At 38.9% G+C, this 23,931-nt stretch overlaps 1 protein-coding gene across 6 annotated transcripts in view; it reads right to left on the bottom strand.

The window, feature by feature from the left end:
• Positions 1-23,931, bottom strand: part of tenm1 (teneurin transmembrane protein 1) — an 802,783-nt gene that overhangs the window by 10,686 nt on the left and 768,166 nt on the right. For all 6 annotated transcript variants that reach the window (XM_072271295.1, XM_072271297.1, XM_072271298.1 and 3 more), the window contains 2 exons: positions 23,183-23,479; positions 12,796-14,404 (listed from right to left, as the gene is read on the bottom strand). In XM_072271295.1, coding sequence (XP_072127396.1) covers positions 12,796-14,404; positions 23,183-23,479 — 1,906 coding nt within the window. The remainder of the gene's footprint in view (positions 1-12,795; positions 14,405-23,182; positions 23,480-23,931) is intronic.

The raw sequence follows: 23,931 nt of genomic DNA, 5'->3' as shown, positions 1-23,931 counted from the left end.
ATTTTTGTTAATATAAGCACGTTTTAGTGGGGGCACTTTGTAGGTACTTTCTGGGTTGGATGGCCTCACTCTTACTGCAGTTTGTTTTCTAATGTATGTCATTGTTGCTACTCTTGCTCTGAAGAAACTGCTGTTTAACTTCTACCCAGGTATGCCTTAGCCTTCTGTACTCTGAGTTCACAAGTCCATAGAAATTTATGACACAGAAGAAGGACAGCTGACCCCTGAATCCATGGCTACCAAAATTGATTTACTTCCCATTCCCAGTTTTTGGTCCATGAACCTGACGGCTCTTCCAGGTATTTCTACATTCACATAGACATCACTAAGTTGTCAATAGGAGGAACTGGGGAATCCAATGATCCCCAGTTATTTGAAACATCCATGCTAATTTGTATATTTAAATAAAATGAACCAAAATTATGCAGTGGAAAAATTATATAAAGCACGAGGTCCATTTATCTATATCCTCACTTTCTGTCTATTTAGAGTGGACATTAATGGACTAATGTTTCTGTTATTGTGGTGAGTTACAATTTCACATGGCATATATCTAATGTCCAAGTTTAAGGAATACAGCATGCTTCCGTGAAGACTTCATCATTCTATGCACATCACCTGGTTGTGATGCTGTTGTGACACACATGATGAATATACAGTATATAATTTGGTTACATCCTGTGACAAATCTTAAAAGCCTACACTCAAAACCTGTGGCATCATTTTCTGTACATAACTTTGCATAAAATGTCCCAGAGGCTTTGATGATTTTAAATTCAGAGTAAGTTTGAGGACAATGAACCACATATGACAGTCTGGCCTTTGCATTGATCATAAAACAAGGTTTTTGAATATTCACAATCAAGAAGAATTTACGAGGTTTATGAATTATTTTGCTTCTGTATTTAGAAATAAGATATATGGTGAGCTATGGAATGTGAAATTGCAATTGGGGATACGTAATTATTTATGCTGTTTCTCAGCAAAGTTCTTGTAGTTACGTCATCATCACATTACATCACACCATTTAATATATTCAATTCTAACTATTAAAACCATAAGACCAGAAATCATAGGAGCAGAAATAAGCTGTTTGGCCCAATGAGTCTGCTTTGTCATTCCATAATGGTGGTTATATTACCTGTTGCTGTTTGTTTATCTTTTGTTCATTTTTATAATAATGTTTTATATAGTGGATTAAATAAAACAAACATCACAGCACTGTACTAATTCCCCAAAATAAGACATAACTATATTTGCTAAACTTAGGACTGAGTGGAGAATATATATTCCATTAACGTTGTAAATGTTCCGATTATGTCTTATATTGTTTGCATGTTCCACCTGTATATTACCTTCAATGCAGTGCAGAATTTTTCCATTTAAACAACCTACTTATGAGTGATAGCAATAAATGTATCATAACCGAAAGATCCAAATTGCATGCTAATTCTCTTTTGCACAAGGAGAGCTTTTTCAAAAAGCACCCTCACCAGATTACCACATTTTATATATGAAGGAGCAAATTGTCATTTACCATCCCTGCAAAAGAATGATGAATAGTTTACAGCTGAAATAAGCACTTTTCTTTGAAGCAGGTTAGTGACGGTTATTGTAACTATCTGCACTGAAGTGAACTCCTTTTTAATTCCACACTGATTGAATTCTGTGCATCAGACTCCGACACTGAATAAAATTACTTCATTATATGTTTGTATAGCCTTTCAGTACAATTATCTGTCAGTCCGCCTTATAGTTTTCAACATCCTTAACAGCTTTTAAAAGTGAAATATTCATAAATCTGACACATCTGAAATAAGAATGCTGATCTACCATTAAAGCAATCAATCACCCAGGAAAATTTGACAGAGAGCTGGAAAAATCTGCAACTCAGGACTATCAACAGCCTTCTAACTTTTTTGTCCGTATTAGCAGTCAAAGAAAAATCGCTAGAGGTTGGACTGCACACTTTGGTGGTAGACTAAACCATTGTGTTTTTTCACTAACAATTAAGCTGGTTGACCTTATTTGAAATGGTCTTAGAGTGGTTTACACCCAGAACAGAGATCTAAAATAGATTTTTGTAGTTAATGATGGGCCTGCATGCAAATGAGTGAAGGTGCCAAAACCTGGAGGTTGAATGGGGTAGAAGTAAAGGACATCACTGCCTGTCCTTAAATGGGCTGTAATGAATCTTCTGTCATGGTCCCTCTGGCTCTATGCTCATCTCAAAGCCAACCATCACAGCTTACTCCTTCAAGTAACCTCAAGCTACAATGTGAAGACCATGCTCAATTTAGGGCATGATTGTAGTATGGATTGCCAAAGATATCTGTGGAAACTTCACGGAAATTGCATCAATCTTCCAGTGGCCAGTTTGCAGTCACAGAGTAGTTAGATCTGGAAGACCAAAACAGTACAGCCACCCAACTGTTATGATTGGACTATATTGATTTAGTTTTTTGCATTAATTTATTCTTTGTTGTTGCAAATGACTCTGAAGACATTACCCATCTTGGAATATATCTTCATTTTGGGGAAATCACATCCTTTATTGTACAGATATAAACAGCACTTGTGTGGCACCTGCTAGTGTTGATGTAGAGTAGACCTTGCTATACCTCATCTAGAAAGGATGTAATGGTGTGCTGCCATCAGGTTGCTCACTGAATGAGTGTGCTGACAGTTAACTTATAGATAATGCACTCCATATTGGTATGAGTATATTCCCTGGAATTTGGAAAGCATTTAAACATTTTTCAGCAAGCTTTGAAACAGTCCAGTCAGGTATCCTGATGTTAGCAGAATGACCTTTTGAAATATCAGAAATGCAGCAAGGTAGCATGATAGATCTTAGTTTTACTGAAATTGTTGTATGACAGGCAAAGTCTGCAACTTGACTTCTGAATTATGTAGGCAAGAGAGGAAATGGGATTAACAACATCGTTAAGTGTGGATCTGATACCAGAAAATAGCCAGATGTTAGAAATATTGCGGAATATTGGTAGCTTGGGTTGGCTATTTGGATGTTTGGTTGTTCGCCGAGCTTGGCAAAATGTTTGCAGACGTTTCAGCTCCAATTGAGAAGCCTTCATCAATGCACAGTTGAGGATGTTGAAGGTGTTGTCTCCTCAGAATGCCGGCTCATATACTCCTCCAGGGTTCCAGTGGATATTGATTACACATCATGATCTGGTTGGCTGGTTCATGACATCAAATCAACACCCCTTGGGACCCTGGAGGAGTATGTAAGCTGGCATTCTGAGGAGGCAACACCCTCAACTGCGCACTGACGATGTTCTCATTTGGAGCTGAAATGTCTGCACTATTTTGCCAAGCTAGATGATCAGCCAAACTTCCAAATAGCCAGATGTGTTGTTGTGAAATTAATCCAATCATCCCAATGTGCATTATTTCCTTTGAAAATAATCTATTCAAGGATGAATCTATATGATTATAGATATTGAACATGAAAAACAGATTCTAACACACAATTTCTATGCAAAAGCATGCTATATATTACAAATATATTAATGGACCTGAACCACAAGAGATTATGCAGATGCTGCAAGCAGTCCTGATGAAGGGTCTTGACCCAAAATATTGACAGTATATTTCCCTCCATAGACGCTGCCCGAGTTCCTCCATATTTTGTGTTTGTTGCTTTTGCTAATGAACCCATCAACTTTGGCAGGTAGGATTTATGTACATCAGAGATATATTGCACATGACCAACAAATAGGAAAACCCATACCTGCAGTATAAAGTGTTTATGCCATATCTGATAGCAGGCGTTTGCCATTAATTCCACCTCTGAGTGAACAAGCCCATTGTCAGAGCCTTCAGTTTCATTCCTCTCTGTGACTATCATATGAAGTTTAACCAAAAGGTTTCACGACTCTGTACTTCTGACACCATCAAAATTTCTCGCTTTCATCACTTTCTCAATCTCAGATTTTTTACTGCTGAAGCTATTGTTGTCTCAGGACTTCAGACCTCTGAGATAAGTCGTGAGGGTGGTGACCGAGGGTGGAGGCAGGTGGCATGTTGAAGAAGGATTGTAATATGGAAGTTTATTACTTAAGGGGGGAGGTATACCTCTAAAGTGGGTTTCCAGAAATCGGGATGGTATTAGTTTGCAAGTTAATCTCAGAAAATATATGCATTTGATGTATATGTCTATGGACCACTAACGAGTGTGTTAAAAGGACTAGTCTCAGTCTATGAGCTTACATCAATAGGAACTAGCTTGCATGTACTCAATATCAATTCCGCAAGGATCAGGGCATCTGAGAGAGTGTTGATTTAGATTGTAAATTTATATTAGATTCTTGGCTGTTTTCCAATGTTCTCTGCAGGATTGTACCAGGAACTATGTACAAATGTCTTCAGGGACTTTGACTGAAGTGATATCTTGGTATTATTGAGAGTACAATAAATTATAAATAAAGCACACTTTGTGCATTGGCCACATTTATTTTGATTCAACTAGAATCAATCTGAGACTTGATAGTAATATCTGCTTGAAGCATTCTTTTTAACGTGTGACTCTGAAGTTAGCTTGTATACAATTTATTTTATTTAACAATATATTCACCCTGCTTTAAGAGAAAATAAAAAAAAATATTTTCCTAGAATGCTGAATATCAGTTTTTGATTGGAATATTTATGAAAATAATTCAATTAAAATTTCAAACTATTTTTATCTGGGTTATTGGTATTTAAACAAGGCAGAATTACATGTAAAGGTATATTTAATTCAATAAACTAGGGCTCCTGCATGGCTGAAAGAATGCCATTTTTGTAATTAATGCATTTATTTGAATCAAACAGGCATTGTAGGTTTACGAAGCTCATATTAGGTTAGCCAATCTAGTCAATAATTATATTAACATATCATATCTTGGTATATCATACAGAAATCAAGATATCTAAAAAGGCTAGCACAAAATATAATCTATCAATTCAGGTTTATATTTGATTGATAGCACTTTCACATTTAAAGCAATATAAACTAAAATTTCAATAACGGAAACCCAACAATAAACTGAAGTAAGTCATACACTTGGATTAGGGAGGTCGATTATTCCTAGGATGAGAGTTCGTTCTATGAGGAGAGATTAAGTAGACTGGTCCTACACTCTTGAGGGAGTTTATAACAATGAGTGATGATCTTATTGAATAATAAATATTCTGACAGGTCTTGACAGTATAGATGCAGGGATGATATTTCCCTTGGCTGGGATGTCTAGAACCTGGGGCAAAAGTCTCCAAGTAAAAGGTTGGCCGCTCAGAACTGAAATAAGTAATATTTTTCACCTGGGGATAGTGGATATTTGAAATAGTTTTCTACCCAAGGGAACTGTGAAGTTTTTGATGATGGGCCAGCTAAGTCATCTGAAGTTCAAAGTTGTGAACATTTTTGGTTCAACTTCATATAGTAGTCACAGAGAGGAATGGAATCAAAGGCTCTGCCAAAGAGCTTGTTCAATCAGGGGTGGAATTAATGGAAAACTCCTAGTGTCAGTTATGACATAGATAATTTACACTGCCGTTACAGCTTTTACCTATTTTGTTGACAGAATTTGATAGAATTTTAGATACTAAAAGAACAAGAGATGTTGGGCAAATACAGTGCACTGTAAAATAATCTTTCTTATTGAAAGGTGATGTGCAAGACAGGGGCTGAACGGACTGCTGCTTCTATTTCTTATGTCCTTCTGAGTATAAGAGCAAAGCAAGATATGATGGCACTTTAGGGAACACTAATTTGCTCACAGTAGGGTGTACAAAATCACAAAGGACACCGACAGAAACAAAAATACTGTTCACATTAGTGTGAAAAGCAAGAAACAGGGGATCTAGAATAAAAAAAATGATTGATGTAAAATTCAAATGTTACAAAAGGAAAATCTAATGAGAGCTTAGGATCTGAAACACATTGCTGGCGGTAATCATGGAAACAGATTCAATGATAGCATTCAAAAGATTCTGGGTAAATACCTGAAAAGAAAAAAAACAATGGGAGATGGTGAGGAAGGGGACTATTTGAACTGCAATTTACATTGAAACTGACTGGCTCCTTTTGTACTGTAATTGTGATTCATTTGCCAATTTAGGAATTGTGTTTTTGAATTCAGTGTTTAAATTTTTAATTTAAATTATGAACAGCAGTAGTTCCAGGACTAATCCCTGTGGGACACTACTACTCACCTTCATGACTCCCAGTCTTTGCTTTTTGCCCTGAAGCCAGCCAGCAATCCAGTCTACCTCTTGTTTTCTGACTCCACATTATCTGGCACTCATTAATCTATTATGGAGAACCTTATTGAAGGCATTTGAAGATTGAGATAGATTTTTTCCTACTGCATTATCTTTGTCTACTCTCGCTGTTACTCTGCAAAAATTCAATAAGGCTATTCAATCTAAATTTCCTCTTTAGAAATGCATGCTGACAATTCATTATTGTACTTTTCATCACTGGATGTTCTTCTATTCTCTCCTTTAGTGTGAAATCCATTATTTTCCCACTATTGACGTAGGACTGACTGGAGTATAATTCCGTAGACCTGTTCTCTTCTTAAATTCATGCATTACATTGCATATCTGGCACTTCACGTTTATGTTATGTCCTATTAAATTTGGCTTTATTGAAGTTAGTGGAACTGAATATTAGAAACACATACAATGCAACACTGTTGCTAAGTTGCAAGTTTAGTCAAAGCTACTGCAGATACATTTCTACATGAGAATACCTTATCCATAACTTTCAGATTATTCCTGTGCAGACTTAATTCCTTATTTTATTATTGAAATATACATTTTAAGCTTCTAGACTAATCTCTTATTTATAATTCTCTCTGGAATATACTTCTATCATTTTAGTACAAATATTCCAAAATGTTTATTCAATGTCTGCACCATATTTTTTCCCTACTGAAAAGGGAAACCAACTTCAAACCTGAGTTGACCTCGTCTCCCAATGCATTCTTTTAGGCCACAAAATATATAGAGAACACTATAGCACAATGTTCCTCTTAAACGTTTCACCTTTCAGCCTTAACCTATGACCTCTAGTTCTAGTCTTACCCAACCTCAATGGAAAAAAATCTGCTTTCATTTATTCTACTTATACCCCTCATAATTTTGTATACTCCTGTCAAGTCTCCCCTCATTCTCCTACACCCCAGAGGAAAAAAAGTCCTAACTTTTTCAACCTTTCCTGATAACCTGGGTCCCCAAGTCCTGCCAGCATCCTTTTAAATATTTTCTATACTTCTCAATTTATTGTTCTCTTTCCTGTAGGTAGGTGAACGAAACTGTACACAGTACTCCAAATTTGTCCCCACCAATGTCTAAAACAACTTCAATATAGCATCTCAGCTCCCATACTCAATACTTTGATTTATGAAGGCAACATAGGAAGAGAATCAGGCCATTTGGACAATCGCTTCTGCTTCACCATTTAATCATGGTTGATTTTAATTTTATTCACATAACCTCTTCATTATATTGTGGAAATTGTGAACTAGTCACTTTTTAATATTCTGCCCTCTGAAAGCTGAAGTAGCTTGGTGTTAGGGAGAGTTTAAATGAGTTTGGCAAGGGAATATGACCCAGGGGCCAAAGTCAGTCGGGGGAGTAGAAGGTGCGGATTCACGTGAAACAGTAATTAGTAAGACGATAGAAAGGACAACCCTGGGGGCAGGTTTGATAGAGCTGTTGGAGAGAGTTTAAACTGAATTGCAGGGGCATGGGAACCAGAGTGATAGGGCTGAGGATGGCATAGTTGGCATGAAACTAGACAGTGGCATGGCTCTGTTGATAAAAAATGAAATCAAATCCGTAGAAAGAGGTGGCATAGGATTGAAAGATTTAGAATCCATGTGGGTAGAGTTAAGAATCTGCAAGGGTAAAAAAAACCCTGATGGGATAACAGTAGTCAGGATGTGGGCTACAAATTACAATGAGAGGTGGAAAATGGATGCCAAAAGGGCAATGTTATGATAGTCATGGGGGATTTTAATTTGCAAGTAGGTCAGGAAAACCAGGTTAGTGCTGGATCCCAATAGAGAATTTGTAGAATGCTTATAAAATGGGATTTTAAAGCAGCTTGTGGTTGAGCTCACTACAGGGAAAGGCCATTCTGGATTGGGTATTGTGTAACAAACTGGATTTGAGTAGGGAGCTTAAGGCAAAGCAGCCCTTAGGAGACAGTGATCATAGTATGATAGACTTCACCCTGCAATTTGAAAGGGAGAAGCTAGCAGGGATGACAGCAGAACAGCAAAGGCTGGACTTTCTGGGAGAAATTTGGAAGATGCAGGACGGACACATCCCAAACATTAAGTATTCTAAAGACAGAATGACACAATTGTGGCTGATAAGGCAAGTCAAAAACAACAGAAAAGCAAAAGAGGACATATAATTGAACAAAAATTAGTGGAAAGTTAGATAGAGAACTGGGAAGCCTTTAAAAAAACAGCAGAAGATTAAAAGATCATAAGGAGGGAAAAGATGAGATATGAAGGCAAATAACATCAAAGAAGCCACCAAAAGTTTTTCAGATATATAAACACTAAAAGAGAGACGAAAGTAGATACCATACTGCTGGAGAATAATCCTGGAGAGTTAGTAAAGGGATACAAGGAAGTGCCGGATGAACTAAGAATTTTGCACCAGTCTTCACTGTGGAAGACACTAGCAGAATGCTGGAAATTTGAGAGTGTCAGGGGCAGAAGCGAGTACAATTACTATTACAAATGTGAAGCTGATTGGAAAGCTGAAATGTCTGAAGGTGTGTAAGTCACCTGGACAAGGTGGACTATACCCCAGGGTTCTGAAAAAGGTAACTAGGGAGATTGTGTAGGCACTGGTAATGATCTTTCAAGAATCATTAGATTCTGCCTTGGTTCCAGAGGACTGGAAAACTGCAAACGTCACTGCACTCTTTAAAAAGGGTGGGAGGCAGAAGAAAGGAAATTATAGACCAGTTAGCATGACCTTAGTGGTTGGGAAAATGTTGGAGTGATTGTTAAGATGAGGTCTCAGGTTACTTGTAGGCACATGACAAAATAGGCCAAAGTCAGCATGGTTTCCTTACGGAAAAATCTTGTCTGACAAATCTATTGGAATTCTTTGAGAAATAATAAGCAAGATAGACAAAGGAGAATCGGTGAATATTATGTACTGGATTTTTGGAAGGTCTTTGACAAGGTGCGCCATGTGAGGCTGCTACATGAGATAAGAGTCCAGGTTATTACAGGAGAAAATCTATCATAGATAGAGGATTGGCTGATTGGCAGGAAACAAAGAGTGGCAAGAAGGGGAGCCTTTCCTGGTTGGCTGCCGGTGACTAGTGGGGCTTAGACAGATTAGGAGAATGGGCAAAGAAGTGGCAGACAGAATACAGTACAGGGAAGTAAATGGTCATGCACTTTGATAGAAGGAACAAAGTGTAGACTATTTTCAAAACAGACAGAAAAAAAATCCAAGGTGCAAAGGAACTTGGGAGTCCTTGTGAAGGATTCATGAAAGGTTAACTTACACGTTGAGTAGGTGGTGAGAAAGGCAAATACAATGTTAGTATTCATCTCAAGAGGGCTGGAATTTAAAAGCAAGGATGTAATGCTTTCTAAGCCACTAGTGAGGGCTCAGGCGGAGTACTGTGAGCAGTAGTAGGACCCTTATCTAAGAAAAGATGTGCTGACATTGGAGAGGGTTCAGAGGAGCGTCATGAGAATGATTCTGGGGATGAAAGGGTTATCATATGAAGAATTTTGATGTTTCTGGGCTGATACTCACTAGAATTTAGAAGACTGAGGGATGATCTTATTGAAACCTATCGAATGTTGCAAGAGTGGATGTGAAGAAGATGTCTCCTATAGTGGGGAAATCTAGGACCCAGGGAGTATGGAGCTAAGGATTTTAGGCACAGTCTCAGAATAGGATGTCCATTTAGAATGGAAATGATGAAGAATTTCCTAATCAGAGGGTGGCGTATCTGTAGAATTCTTTGCCACGAGTGGCTGTAGAGGCCAGGTCATTGGGTATATTTAAGCTGGAGGTTGATAGGTTCTTGATTAGTTAGGACATTAAAGGTTATGGGGAGAAGACAGGAAAATAGAACTGAAAGGGAAACAGGATCAGCCATGATGAAATGTTGGACCAGACTTGCGGGCTGAATGGTGTCATTCTGCTCCTTTCTCTTATGGTCTATGGACAATGTAATAGCTCAGGGGTAATGATAACTAAAGCATATCAGAAAAGAGCACAACATAAAAAGATGAAGTAAATAGAGCCAAAGGGAAAACAGGATTACTAAGTTAAAGGGTCTGCATCTCATTGTACACAGCAATCATAACATGATAGATGAGTTGATATGGAAATAGAAATAAATAGGTTTGATTAAAGTAACCAAAGATTGAAACTGAATATTTCAGAGTATTTGCTATTTCACAAGGATAGACAGAAAAAGAAAGGAGGTGGGATGGCTATGTTTATAAAAGATGAAACCCCTGTAGTGTTGAGTAAAATATTGGCTCCGAGGCTCAGGATGTAGAATCGGTGTAGTTGGGGGATCGAAATAATGTGAGTAGAAAGCCTCTGATAGAAGTAGTCTATGGACCTTCTATTTGTAGCTATACTGAAGGACAGAGGATTAATTAAAAAATAATGTGGACTGTGAGAAAGAGCTACAATAATTATTTGTGATTTTAATGATTTTAGTAAGTTCTTCAAGGATGGCATTGAGGATGAGTTTACAGAACACAATTGGGATGGCTTGTTGGGGCAATTTGTCAAGCAACTCACCAGAGAGAAGGCTGTTTTAGACTTTGGATCATGTAATTAAAGGGATTTAGCAATGATCTTATGGTGAAGGATATGAAAATGCAATCATATCCCTGTACAATTTCAAATAGAGTTAAAATATGAAATTGGTGTCTTAAACTTCAATAAAGGCAATTGGTTTAGTGTGAGAATAATGTTGGTCTAATTGGACTGGGAAAATAGACTAAAGGATGAGATGGTACATTGGCAATATTAGATACTTAAAGAGATAGTTCATAAATCTCAGGAAAGGTTTGGGAGAATGGAAGTCTCTCAGTGAAGGATGCAGTACCTCCAGCTAAACTGAAGATAATATCAAATATCAAATTCGATGTAGGTATCTATCAAAAACTCATGAACTCGACAAACATAATCTAAAAATATAGCAGAAATGTGTAAATAGACCTGAGTATAACTGAATTGAAGCAAAGACAAAGAGAATTGAGAGTACAAATTTCTACAAATCAGTGGGGCAGATGGTGGTTAAGGATGACATTAATCATGAAACTGGTTGCCTGGGGACCTAAGGAGTCCTGGGAAGAGACAATGTTAGTTTACTTAATTGAGAGACTAAGGTGAAAGAAGTTGTCTTCCACTGATGGACAATTTCCTCAAAGACAAGTAGATATGAAAGAAAAACAGATAAGAAGAGTTTATGTTGGTATATAAGGAGGAAAAAGTAGCTAACAGAGGGAGAGCTTAGTTATGATGGCACTAAATGGTGACTCCTTCGCTTGCACCTTCAGAAACAGCTCTATTTCCATTTTTAATATCTCTATTTCTCCCTTTCAGGGTTCTTTTTGATAACTAGTGGCATATGGATCTGCTCTCGGACCCCTGCTCTTTGTGATTTTTAAACATGACCTGGACGAGGAAGTGGAAGGGAGTGTTAGTAAGTTTGTGGATGACTTGAAGGTTGGAGGTGCTGTGGACAGTGTAGATGGTTGATGTGGGTTATAATGACAGAGGCAGGATGCAGAGTTGGGTGAAGATGTAGCAAATAGGAAAAGTGTAAAATAATACACTTTGGAAGGTTGAAGGTAGAGTGCAGGGTTAATGGCAGGATACTTAACAACATGGAGGAACCGAGAGATCTGGGGATCCATGGATCCCTTAAAGCTGGCCATGCAAGTTGGTAGGGCAGCTAAGGCATGTGGTGTGCTGGTCTTCATTAATCAGAAGTGGAATTTGAGAGCCACGAGGTAATCTTGCAGCTCTATGAAACTCTGGTCGACCACAGTTAGACTATTCAGTTCTGTTTGTCTATCTATATTGAATGAATTGGAAGCTTTAGAAAGGGTGAAATGAAGTTTATCAGGATGCTGCCTGGATTAGAGAACATATCTTATGAGGAAAGGTTGAGCAAGTTAAGGCTTTACTCTTTGGATCGACAGAGGATGAGGCAACTTGATAGAAGAGTATAAGGCTACGAGGGACATAGATAGAGTGGACAGCTAACACCTTTTTTCACACAGGGCATGCACTTAAGGTGAGTGGAAGAAAGTTCAGGGGGGATGTCAGAGGTTGATTTTTTTTTACACAGCGTATGGTAGGTGTCTGGAATGCATTGCCAAGGGTGGTGGTAGAAGGTGGTACAATAGAGGCATTTAATAGACTTTTAAAAGATAAGGGTGTAAGAAAAAAAGCAGGATCATTGGGTGTGTAGGAAGGAAGGGTTAGATTGATTAGGGAGTAGGCTTATATAGTCAGCACAACATTGTGCACTGAAGGATCCATACTCTGCCATACTATTTTGCGTTCTATGGTCTATATAAAACAACTCTAATGAAAACCATACCTCCCCACTCCAACAATTTTGGAAAATCATCTTAAAGAGTCACATTCTAAAATTCAACTGATGTGCAAACTCTTACATACATGCTATGGATAATTTAACAGGTTTTATGGTATACTTACTGCAGAGAGATATTTCAGACAAGTATTAAGTTTTACGATATTCCTTACCTGTTGTGAATTGTGTGATGTCCTGAACAGTGCTGACCGGGTTGTTATTTTCAAATGAATACAGATTGAATGGAAATAGATTGTTGTTTAAGTCTTTCCAGAGATCATAGTTCGGTGTAGTCCAACGGCCAGACAAAACATCATAATCACGGCGGCCTAAATGCAAGAGCTTGGTCAGGGGATCATAAAGCCCTCCATGAAAACCAATAATCACTTGAAAATCTGAGTTGGAGTCTTGGTAAATATCTCCATAAGGTGTGTATTGCATCTGTTTGATAACTTGTCCAGAATTACTGAACACAGCTAGGGGAGTTCCTGTATTATCACAGGTGACATAAAACTCCTCGCCATTGCTGATTTCCATAGCAATGAGATGACCCTGAAGATCATAGTAGAGTGATGTGATTTCTGAGTTTGTATGGTTATAAATATGAGTGATTCTGGTTGGGTTAATGAGGTCTGCATAAAAAAATTGCAGGTGTTGTCCTGTATTTGTCTTGCGGGCGACTCGTCTTCCGAGTCCATCGTAGTGGTATAATATACTCCAGCCTTCCATATTACTGTACGCTTTGATGAGCAGACCATTGGAATTGTAGTCAAATATGGTATCTCCCTTCTGTTGGAGGAAGCCATCCTCATCCATTTTGTACAGGACATCTCCAAACCTGGTAATCCTATCTCGTAGGTCATACCTCAGTGGGGTTAGGTGAGCACCATTTTCATAGCTCACCAGGTTAATATTTCCATTTAAGTCGTAATTGTAGTGCCACTGAGGTTTGTTGTTAATTGACACAGTTTGTAGTTGTCCATCGGCATCATATTCGTAGGAATGCTTTGTGAGATTGGTATCCGATCCCACTCTTATTTCACATACTATCATTCTTCCCATGTTATCGTACTGAACTGTCATCCAGTATGTAATTGATCTCAGGATCTCAAACTGGACTTCTCTCACTTGACCGTTGGCATTGAATTTCTTGGTGTGTGTCATAACAGTGGTGGTTATAATCTGGTTGAGATCATAGTAGATCACACTGAACTTGCCAAATTGTTCTGACCGGCCTGAGACATCGTCATGCCGATAAAGATCAATGGGCAGTGGAGTTTCATTAATCATAGCCTGCATGCTAGTAATTCTGAAGTTATTATAACTGTAGTCAAAACGAGCATTAACAAGGTCTTCATCACTGAACCTGAAGATTTGTCGAGCCACAAGTGGGCCTGCTTGTCTAAATCGGACTGTGCACGTGAACCCTTCATGTATCAGCTGGATTGTTTTAATCACTCCAACCGCTTCGTCATAGGTGAAATTGACTTGAGTGGTGTCGTAAAGAATTTCAGAAAACTTGGACAGTTTAGTGTATTTGTAGACCACCATTCGTCCGGTGCCAAGAAATAATGTCTGCAGCAGGCGCCCGTCCTCTGTGTAATCCTGTATGATGGAGGCACTGTTGTCAGGCGGAGTGTAGATGTTCCTATAATACCCTACAGAGCAAATGGTCTGCATGGTATGTCGAACCATACTTGGCATGGTGACTGAGAAAAGTCTATCAGTTTGATCATAGTCAAAAATGTATCTTCGCTGGCTATGCAATAGAAGTGTCACAGACTGTTGAAAAATAAAAAAAATTAGTTACTTGATGACAGTTCCAGATACCTGAAACAATTTCAAGGCATAACACAGTCATTTAAAGTAAAATTACTCTACAATTTATAATGCCAATGTTATGTGGAAAGGTACAATGGGGGATCTCATTCCTGGTGAGTGTGGTCTCATACCATATGTCCTTGACATCTTTGAGATTGTGAATTCAAATTAAATCAGGTGCAAAAAGTACTCAGGGGCAGTCCTTCCTGAACACGTTTTTTCACCTACTTGTAATAAATTGAATTATTCCCACAATAGAAAAGGTGCTGCTCACACTGTTTAAATTTAAAGTTGACTGCATGAAGATGAACATGAACAAAGCGAGATCCCAATTCAACCATCACTCATTATAAACAAAAGTTATACGAAACCACTCAGCAAGATTAACATATGAAACCTCCCTCTTCACCATTGAAAGATGTGACAAATAAGCAACTCCTCTACAAGAGTAACTGAGTCAGGGAAAGAGAAAGGGGAAGAAGTTATTTCATAACCAGATGAATGATGCTATCATGTAAAAAAGAAACAAAAGGTGAACTCTGAAGAGGTGCATGTGGTCACAGCAAAATAGCAGTGATGTAAGGGGCGTGGAAACTTTAGCAGAGAATATCCATGTCAGGAACATGGTGGAAGAAAGGCAGGGAGATCCCAGGATACAGCCTATTAGACCGTAACTACAAGTATAAGTCTCACCTTTACGTAGTGCAATTCTGATGGATTTGCTCCGGTACTTACTTTAGCCTGTACCTGCTGACCACAAAGATTTTTTTCATCACTTATCTTTTAATCACATCTTGTTTAATTTCATGATATTTCCATTTTGTTTCCTCTGTTTACGCGTGTCTTATATGTGTGGGTGTATTTGCAAATGTGCGCATATGTTTATGTTCGCTCTTCTCCACTTCTTTGCTCTATTCCTTTTGAAATGCTTTTTCATCTGTAATAAAGGAACATGGAAGCAGGAATAGGCCTTTCAACTCCCAGGATATGCTTTGCTATTCTGCGAGATCATGCCTGATCTTTAGCTCAACTCCATCCATCTGGCCGGGTCCTTACACCTGGATATGCCAGTCAAGAAAAATGTTAACCGGGATTTTATGGGAAACCTATTTCTTATTGTAAAGTTATCTCCCCTTGTTCTAGACGGAAGCAATTCCTTTACTCACACCATCACTTTATGTCAAAAACCTGAAAATTGTCCTTCTGTCCATATCCAGGAAATGCTCGGATAGTTTATCCAATCTAGCTTCATAATTTAATCCTTGGAGTCTTGGTTACATTCCAGTGATTCTGTGTTGTATCTCTCTTATGCCTTGCCAAGATAAGATTACCAGAACTGTACAGGATAGCCAGAAGAAGTTTACCCCAGGCTTGTAATAACTGCAGCAAAATCTTCTCTGTTTCATAAATGGTGATGGATAATTCAGCGGTTAACACAAAGAGGAGGTCCAAGAACATCTTATCTTCATCAAAGTCAAAACTGCCTTTGTCCAGCCATTCCTAAGAGGATATCCTTCTTGGATGCCTCCTGAGTGTCAGCCATTGCAGAAACCGGCCTTCAACTAATTTGATTCGCTTCACATGATATCATGAAATGGTTGAGAATATTGGACTTAACAAAGGCCATAGAAGCAGAAAATATCCCATTTTGGCTTCTAAACTGCTTGCATTGCCAGCCAATTTGTTCCAGTACAGTTAGTTGGGCACCATGGTAGCGTAGGAGTTAGTGTGATTCTGCTATATCTTAGGGTGTTGGAGTTTGCAGCGCAATTCCAGCATCCTCTGTAAGGAGCCCAGACGCCCTCCCTGTGGAATGCGTGGGTTTTCCCTGGGTCCTCTTGTTTCCCCCAACAGTCCAGAGGTGTACTGAGTAGGTTAATTGGTCATTGTAAATTGTGCCGTGATTAGGTTAGGGTTAAATCAAGGATTTGGGGGATAGCTGGGGTGTTGTGTTGCAAAGTGCCTGAAGGGCCTACTCAACCCTTCTCTAATTATAATAAAATGAAGAAATAAATAAAATATTGACATCTAATGACAATATGGAAATGTGTCCATGTCTGCACTATCCATAATCTAAAACTTCATCTGCCCTGTAACAGTATGGTACAATATTTCAATGTGGCATGTCACTAGATTCGTTGTCTGATCTGCCTTAAATATTCAGTAATATTGCTTACACAGAAAAGATCCTTCAAATTTACTCAGAAGTATGTATGTACACATAACATTAAGATGGAAAAGCAGTAACAATCAGCACGAGTCATCAAAATAATAACAGGGAGGGCAAGTGATAAAAGCACGATGACATATTACAGAAGGGAGAAGTAATGTGGCAAGTAGAAGAGTAAAAGATAAATTTAGAGACATTTGGAACGTTTAAAACAGGAGACCAGAAGAGAGAGAAGCAATGAAAATTTGATGACGAGAACACTCCATATTCAGTCGAGAAAATGCAAAGACCTCTCCAGGGTGCAGCCCATTATCTGCTCATTTTGTGAGTCTTTTATATCTTTAGCTATCCGCAGACTTGCTGAGCAATATTAGCATTCCACTTCTATATCAAGTTTTAGACACATATTTTAAAATTCTTTTTCTAATACTTCTCCTTCCTTAAAATAGTCTGAGATACATTTGAAAATAAATAAATTAACTATCCCAACATTTAAGTTGCTTCTTTATATATAAAAGTAATAAATATAAATTAGATACAACTAATGAGGAGATTTGGCATGGCACCAAAGACTCCAGCAAATTCCTACAGATGTACCATGGGGAGCATTCATTGCCTGCTATGGAGGCTCCAATACAAACTCCAGGATCAAAAAATACTTCAGAGGGATGTAGACCTAGTCAGCTCCATCATGGATGTTTGCCTTCCTGCCACTGAGGACATTTTCAAAAGGCAGAGCCTCAAGAACGCAGCATCCATCCAGGATGTGCCATCTTCTCATTATACCATCAGGGAAGATGTACAAGAGCCTGAAGATGCACACTCAATATTTTAGGAGCAGCTTTTTCCCCTCTGCCGTCATACTTCTGAATAGCCTTTGAACCAATGAATACTATCCCACTATTTTGCTCTCATATTCTATTATTTCATCTAATTTTATTTTTCTTATTGAAACTTATATATCATTGTCTGCAATATACTGCTGCAAAACAAATCTGCATGCCATGTGTCAGTGATAATGAACCTGATTTTGATTCTGAAATAATATACAGTGCCTATAAAAAGTATTCACCCCCCCCCCTCCGGAAGCTTTCGTGTTTTATTGTTTTACAACATTGAATCACAGTGGATTTAATTTGGCTTTTTGACTCTCATCAACAGAAAAAGACTCTTTCGAGTCAAAGTGAAAACAGATCTCTACAAAGTGACCTAAATAAATAATTATAAAACACAAAATAACCGATTGCTTAAGTATTCACCCCCTTTAATATGACACACCAAATCATCACTGGTGCAGCCAATTGGTATTAGAAGTCACATAATTAGTTAAGTGGAGATCATCGTGGGCAGTCAAGGTGCTTCAATTGATTGTAGTAAAAATACACCTGTATCTGGAAGGTCCAACTGCTGTTGAGGCAGTATCCTGATAAAAACTACACCATGAAGACAAAAGAACACTCCAAGCATCTCCACAAAAAGGTTATTGAAAAGCACACAACAGGAGATGGATACAGGAAAATTTCCAAGTTACTGAATATCCCTTGGAGTACAGTTAAGTCAATCATCAAGAACTGGAAAGAATATGGCACAGCTGTAAATCTGCCAAGAGCAAGACATCCTCCAAAACTGAGTGACCATGAAAGAAGGGGACTAGTGAGGGAGGCCACCAAGAGACCTATGATAGCTCTGGAGGATTTACAAGCTTCAGTGGCTGAGACCGGAGAGACTGCGCATACAACTGCTGCCCGGGTGTTCCACCAGTCACAGCTTTATGGGAGAATGGTAAAGAGAAAGCCACTGTTGAGAAAAACTCACATGAAATCTTGGCTAGAGTTTGTCAGAAGGCATGTGGAAAACTCTGAAGTCAGCTGGAAGAAGGTTTTTATAGTCTGATGAAACCAAAACTGAGCTTTTTGGCCATCAGACTAAACAATATGTTTGGTGTGAGCCAAACACCACACATCATCAAAAACACACCATCACTAACTTGAAGCATGGTGGTGGCTGCACCATGCTGTGGGGATGCTTCACTGCAGCAGGCCCTGGAAGGTTTGTGGACGTAGAGGGTAAAATGAACGCAGCAAAATACAGAGGAATCCTGATGCAGCCTGCAAGAGAACTGCAACTTGGAGAAGATTTGTTTTCCAGCAAGGCAATGACCCCAAGCATAAAGCCAAAGCTATTTAGGAATGGCTTAAAAACAACAAGGTTAATGTCCTGGAGTGACCAAGTCAGAGTCCAGACCTCAATCCCATTGAGAATTTGTGGCTGGACTTGAAACAGGCTGCTCAGTCACAATCCCCATGCAATCTGACAGAGCTTGAGCAGTTTTGTAAAGAAGATAGGGAAAAATTACAGTGTCCAGACGTGCAAAGCTGATAGACAGCTATTCACACAGACTGAAGGCTCTAATTGCCACCAAAGGTACATCGACTAAATACTGACTTGAAGGAGGTGAATACTTATGCAATCAATTATTTTCTGTTTTATATCTGTATTTAATTTAGATCACTTTGTTTTCACTTTGACACAAAAGAGTCTTTTTCTGTTGATTAGTGTTAAAAAAGCCAAATTAAATCCAGTGTGATTCAATGTTGTAAAACAATAAAGCATGAAATCTTCCGGGGGGGGGTGAATACTTTTTATAGGCACTGTATATATGTGTGGGTGTGTGTGTATGTATGTATGTGTATGTATATATATATATATATATAAAATGCATTTAATGAAACAAAAAAATAGAACATAGAATATAGAATAGTACAGCACAGTACAGGCCCTTCAGCCCACAATGTTGTGCCGACCCTCAAACCCTGCCTCCCATATAAGCCCCCACCTTAGATTCCTCCATATACCTGTCTAGTAGTCTCTTAAACTTCATTAGTGTATCTGCCTCCACCACTGACTCAGGCAGTGCATTCCACGCACCAACCACTCTCTGAGTAAAAAACCTTCCTCTAATATCCCCCTTGAACTTCCCACCCCTTACCTTAAAGCCATGTCCTCTTGCATTGAGCGGTGGTGCCCTGGGGAAGAGGCACTGGCTGTCCACTCTATCTATTCCTCTTATTATCTTGTACACCTCTATCATGTCTCCTCTCATCCTCCTTCTCTCCAAAGAGTAAAGCCCTAGCTCCCTTAATCTCTGATCATAATGCATACTTTCTAAACTAGGCAGCATCCTGGTAGATCTCCTCTGTATGCTTTCCAATGCTTCCACATCCTTCCTATAGTGAGGTGACCAGAACTGGACACAGTATTCCAAGCGTGGCCTAACCAGAGTTTTATAGAGCTGCATCATTACATTGCGACTCTTAAACTCACTCCCTTGACTTATGAAAGCTAATACCCCATAAACTTTCTTAACTACCCTATCCACCTGTGAGGCAACTTTCAGGGATCTGTGGACATGTACCCCGAGATCCCTCTGCTCCTCCACACTACCAAGTATCCTGCCATTTACTTTATACTCTGCCTTGGAGTTTGTCCTTCCAAAGTGTACCACCTCACACTTCTCCGGGTTGAACTCCATCTGCCACTTCTCAGCCCACTTCTGCATCCTATCAATGTCTCTCTGCAATCTTTGACAATTCTCTACACTATCTACAACACCACCAACCTTTGTGTTGTCTGCAAACTTGCAAACCCACCCTTCTACCCCCACATCCAGGTCGTTAATAAAAATCACGAAAAGTAGAGGTCCCAGAACAGATCCTTGTGGGACACCACTAGTCACAATCCTCCAGTCTGAATGTACTCCCTCCACCACTACCCTCTGCCTTCTGCAGGCAAGCCAATTCTGAATCCACCTGGCCAAACTTCCCTGGATCCCATGCCTTCTAACTTTCTGAATAAGCCTACTGCGTGGAACCTTGTCAAATGCCTTCCTAAAATCCATATAGATCACATCCACTGCACTACCCTCATCTATATGCCTGGTCACCTCCTCAAAGAACTCTATCAGGCTTGTTAGACACGATCTGCCCTTCACAAAGCCATGCTGACTGTCCCTGATCAGACCATGATTCTCTAAATGCCTATAGATCCTATCTCTAAGAATCTTTTCCAACAGCTTTCCCACCACAGACGTAAGGCTCACTGATCTATAATTACCCGGACTATCCCTACTACCTTTTTTGAACAAGGGAACAACATTCACCTTCCTCCAATCCTCCGGTACCATTCCCGTGTACAACGAGGACATAAAGATCCTAGCCAGAGGCTCAGCAATCTCTTCTCTCGCCTCATGGAGCAGCCTGGGGAATATTCCGTCAGGCCCCGGGGACTTATCTGTCCTAATGTATTTTAACAACTCCAACACCTCCTCTCCCTTAATATCAACATGCTCCAGAACATCAACCTCACTCATATTGTCCTCACCATCATCAAGTTCCCTCTCATTGGTGAATACCGAAGAGAAGTATTCATTGAGGACCTCACTCACTTCCACAGCCTCCAGGCACATCTTCCCACCTTTATCTCTAATTGGTCCTACCTTCACTCCTGTCATCCTTTTTTTCTTCACATAATTGAAGAATGCCCTGGGGTTTTCCTTTACCCTACTCGCCAAGGCCTTCTCATGCCCCCTTCTTGCTCTCCTCAGCCCCTTCTTAAGCTCCTTTCTTGCTTCCCTATATTCTTCAATAGACCAATCTGATCCTTGCTTCCTAAACCTCATGTATGCTGCCTTCTTCCACCTGACTAGATTTTCCACCTCACTTGTCACCCATGCTTCCTTCACCCTACCATCCTTTATCTTCCTCACCGGGACAAATTTATCCCTTACATCCCGCAAAAGACCTCTAAACATCGACCACATGTCCATAGTACATTTCCCTGCAAAAACATCATCCCAATTCACACCTGCAAGTTCTAGCCTTATAGCCTCATAATTTGCCTTTCGCCAATTAAAAATAATTCATCAAGCTATCTTGTACACGTTTTAAAAAAGGAATTTTTTATCCACAACTTAAAACTATCTTAAGTTTTAAGTTGGTCTTGAATAATGATGGAGAAGTATAATTAGTAATTTGGTGGCATGTGTATTTTAGCACAATACGATGTGTTATTCTCTTGAATTTCTCCTAGCACGATGGATGTAGCATTTTGATCTTTGTGCATGGTATGCTTTTTTAATGATAAAATAATATACACTCCAATGTTTTAACAATGTTAAAATGTCTGTAAAATTCTTTCCAATAAACTGAAACTTGATAGCTTAACAAGAAATGTTCAGTATAGATCTGAATCAACAGCTCCAACATAAACTTGAGGGGAGTTTATACATTCTCCCTGTGACCATATGGATTTCCTAAGATATGTAGGTTGGTAGGTTAAATGGCTATTTAAAATTACCCTTCATGTGTAGGGAAATGGTAGAATATGGGGGAAGTTGAGGAGAATATGTGAGGAATAAAATATAGAATAAATGTATGATTAGTGTAAAGTGGGTGTTTAACAGTCAGTGGATTTTGTTGGCCAGTTTCCAAGATGTATGTTTCTATGACAATGCAGAAGATGGCCGCTCATTCCATTGTAACTATGCCAACTCTTTTGAAAAAGCTATTTAACTGATCTAATTTCCTACTTATTTTTCACAGCTCTGAATATTTTCCTGTGCAACTATGAACTTCTGAATGTTTCTCATGTATATGCTTCTACCAGCCAGATTGTAGACATTTCATAAATGGAAGAAATTGGAGGTGAGAAATTGTCCACCGCAAGGCAGACTCTCTACAGCTCATTTCAATACTAATGTTTCTAATGTACTACCTGAGCCTAAACTTGATAAAGAGCCTTAATTTAAAACATTCAGATTACCGGTATTAGAGCACTGGAATAGGTCTTTGGCTGAAGTGCTTTAACATATAACTTTAGTCCCCTTCGTTTTCCTGCTTTTGGAATTAAATTTAATCCTTAATTTAGTAGCTACTTCTGATGAAATATCCTATGGTGTTTACAGCAGTTTAAGATTTGTTTCTTCTATAGTTCATCAAATTTGTTTTTTGGCTTTTTGAATAATGAGTTTAATTAAACACAGATTTTTTTTTGACTGGAAATGTGTCACATGTTGGCAGGATGGGAGTGGAACTGCAGGAAGTGACACGTGGCATGGTATGCTGCACTTCTTGTGGCAGGAAGTGAGCTTCACATCAGTCAGGCACGTATTTAGTGGAAATCTTGCTGGGCATTAGCCTAACCAGAAAAGTTACTAAAATCAAAACCCTGGAGAAAGGAGAACTGAATAAGTAATTAGAAAGAAATGAGCTACACTATTACAGCAGTCAATCACACTGGGGTATTCACAGCACTTGCATTGAGTGTAGGTGGTCTCTTGGCTCAATATAAACACATAGTGCAACATCACTTAACCACAGAACTTTCAGTTTCTCTCCCCACATGTTCCTGAGAAAGGAGAATCAAATTCAGTTCTTCTTTGATTTGCACTTTCAGCATGTGATTATACAGCAACCTCAGTCCATGCATTGTGTCTTATTTGCAAAGAGTTTTTTGCTAGAAACACTAGACGTTAACTGTTTTGAAACCACAAAGCAATACTTTTGTATTACCTTTTCTGAGTAAGTGTAACTCCATATCTTTCCATCTGCCAGCACTCTGGATATAATTCTGCCACTTTGATCATATTCCATTCTTTCAACCCAAGTTCCTCGTTGAATACCTGTCACCAGTCCCATCGGGGAATAGGTGACATTGACCTCATTGAAATTGTTACTGGGTTTCCACAGAACTGGACGCCCTGATCTGTCGTACTGGATCTTGAGAGTAAATTTGCGATGGTCGTCGTAAATCTTTCCGATCCTGGTGACCCGGTCAAAATCGATGGACAGCAGATTTCTGTTGTGAGCCTAATAACAAATAAAACCTAATTAATGGAAGTCACTACAGGTTTTGTTTAAGCTAACACGATCAGGATGAAATAAAAGTAGACTATGATAGCTGATGTAAAATAAGACTCTAAATCTCTCATTAATTCTCAACAGGATTCTCTATGAAGCCCTAAAGGATCTCAGTAGCACTGATACAGAAAGAAAAAGTTTAATCACTTAGAGTGGTTAGTTTTGGGCTAGTTTAAATATGCTTACTGATTCAGATTTGACGATTTCCAAATTTAATCCATTGCATCTGGTAAATGTAGAAATCTCCTTGGGAGAGGCATCTTCAAGATGGTAATCAATCATTAAAAACGCTTTTCACAGGATGTTGGAAATTTAACTTGCTCTGAATAGGGTTTCCAGGCTTAAAGCAATGGAAATGGAAAGAATTGCAGAATTGATAGGCAACCTCTGAAAATCACTGC

Source organism: Mobula birostris, chromosome 10 (assembly GCF_030028105.1).
Source record: "Mobula birostris isolate sMobBir1 chromosome 10, sMobBir1.hap1, whole genome shotgun sequence".
Classification (NCBI taxonomy): Eukaryota; Metazoa; Chordata; class Chondrichthyes; order Myliobatiformes; family Myliobatidae; genus Mobula; species Mobula birostris.
This window is presented reverse-complemented; position numbering and strand designations above follow the sequence as displayed.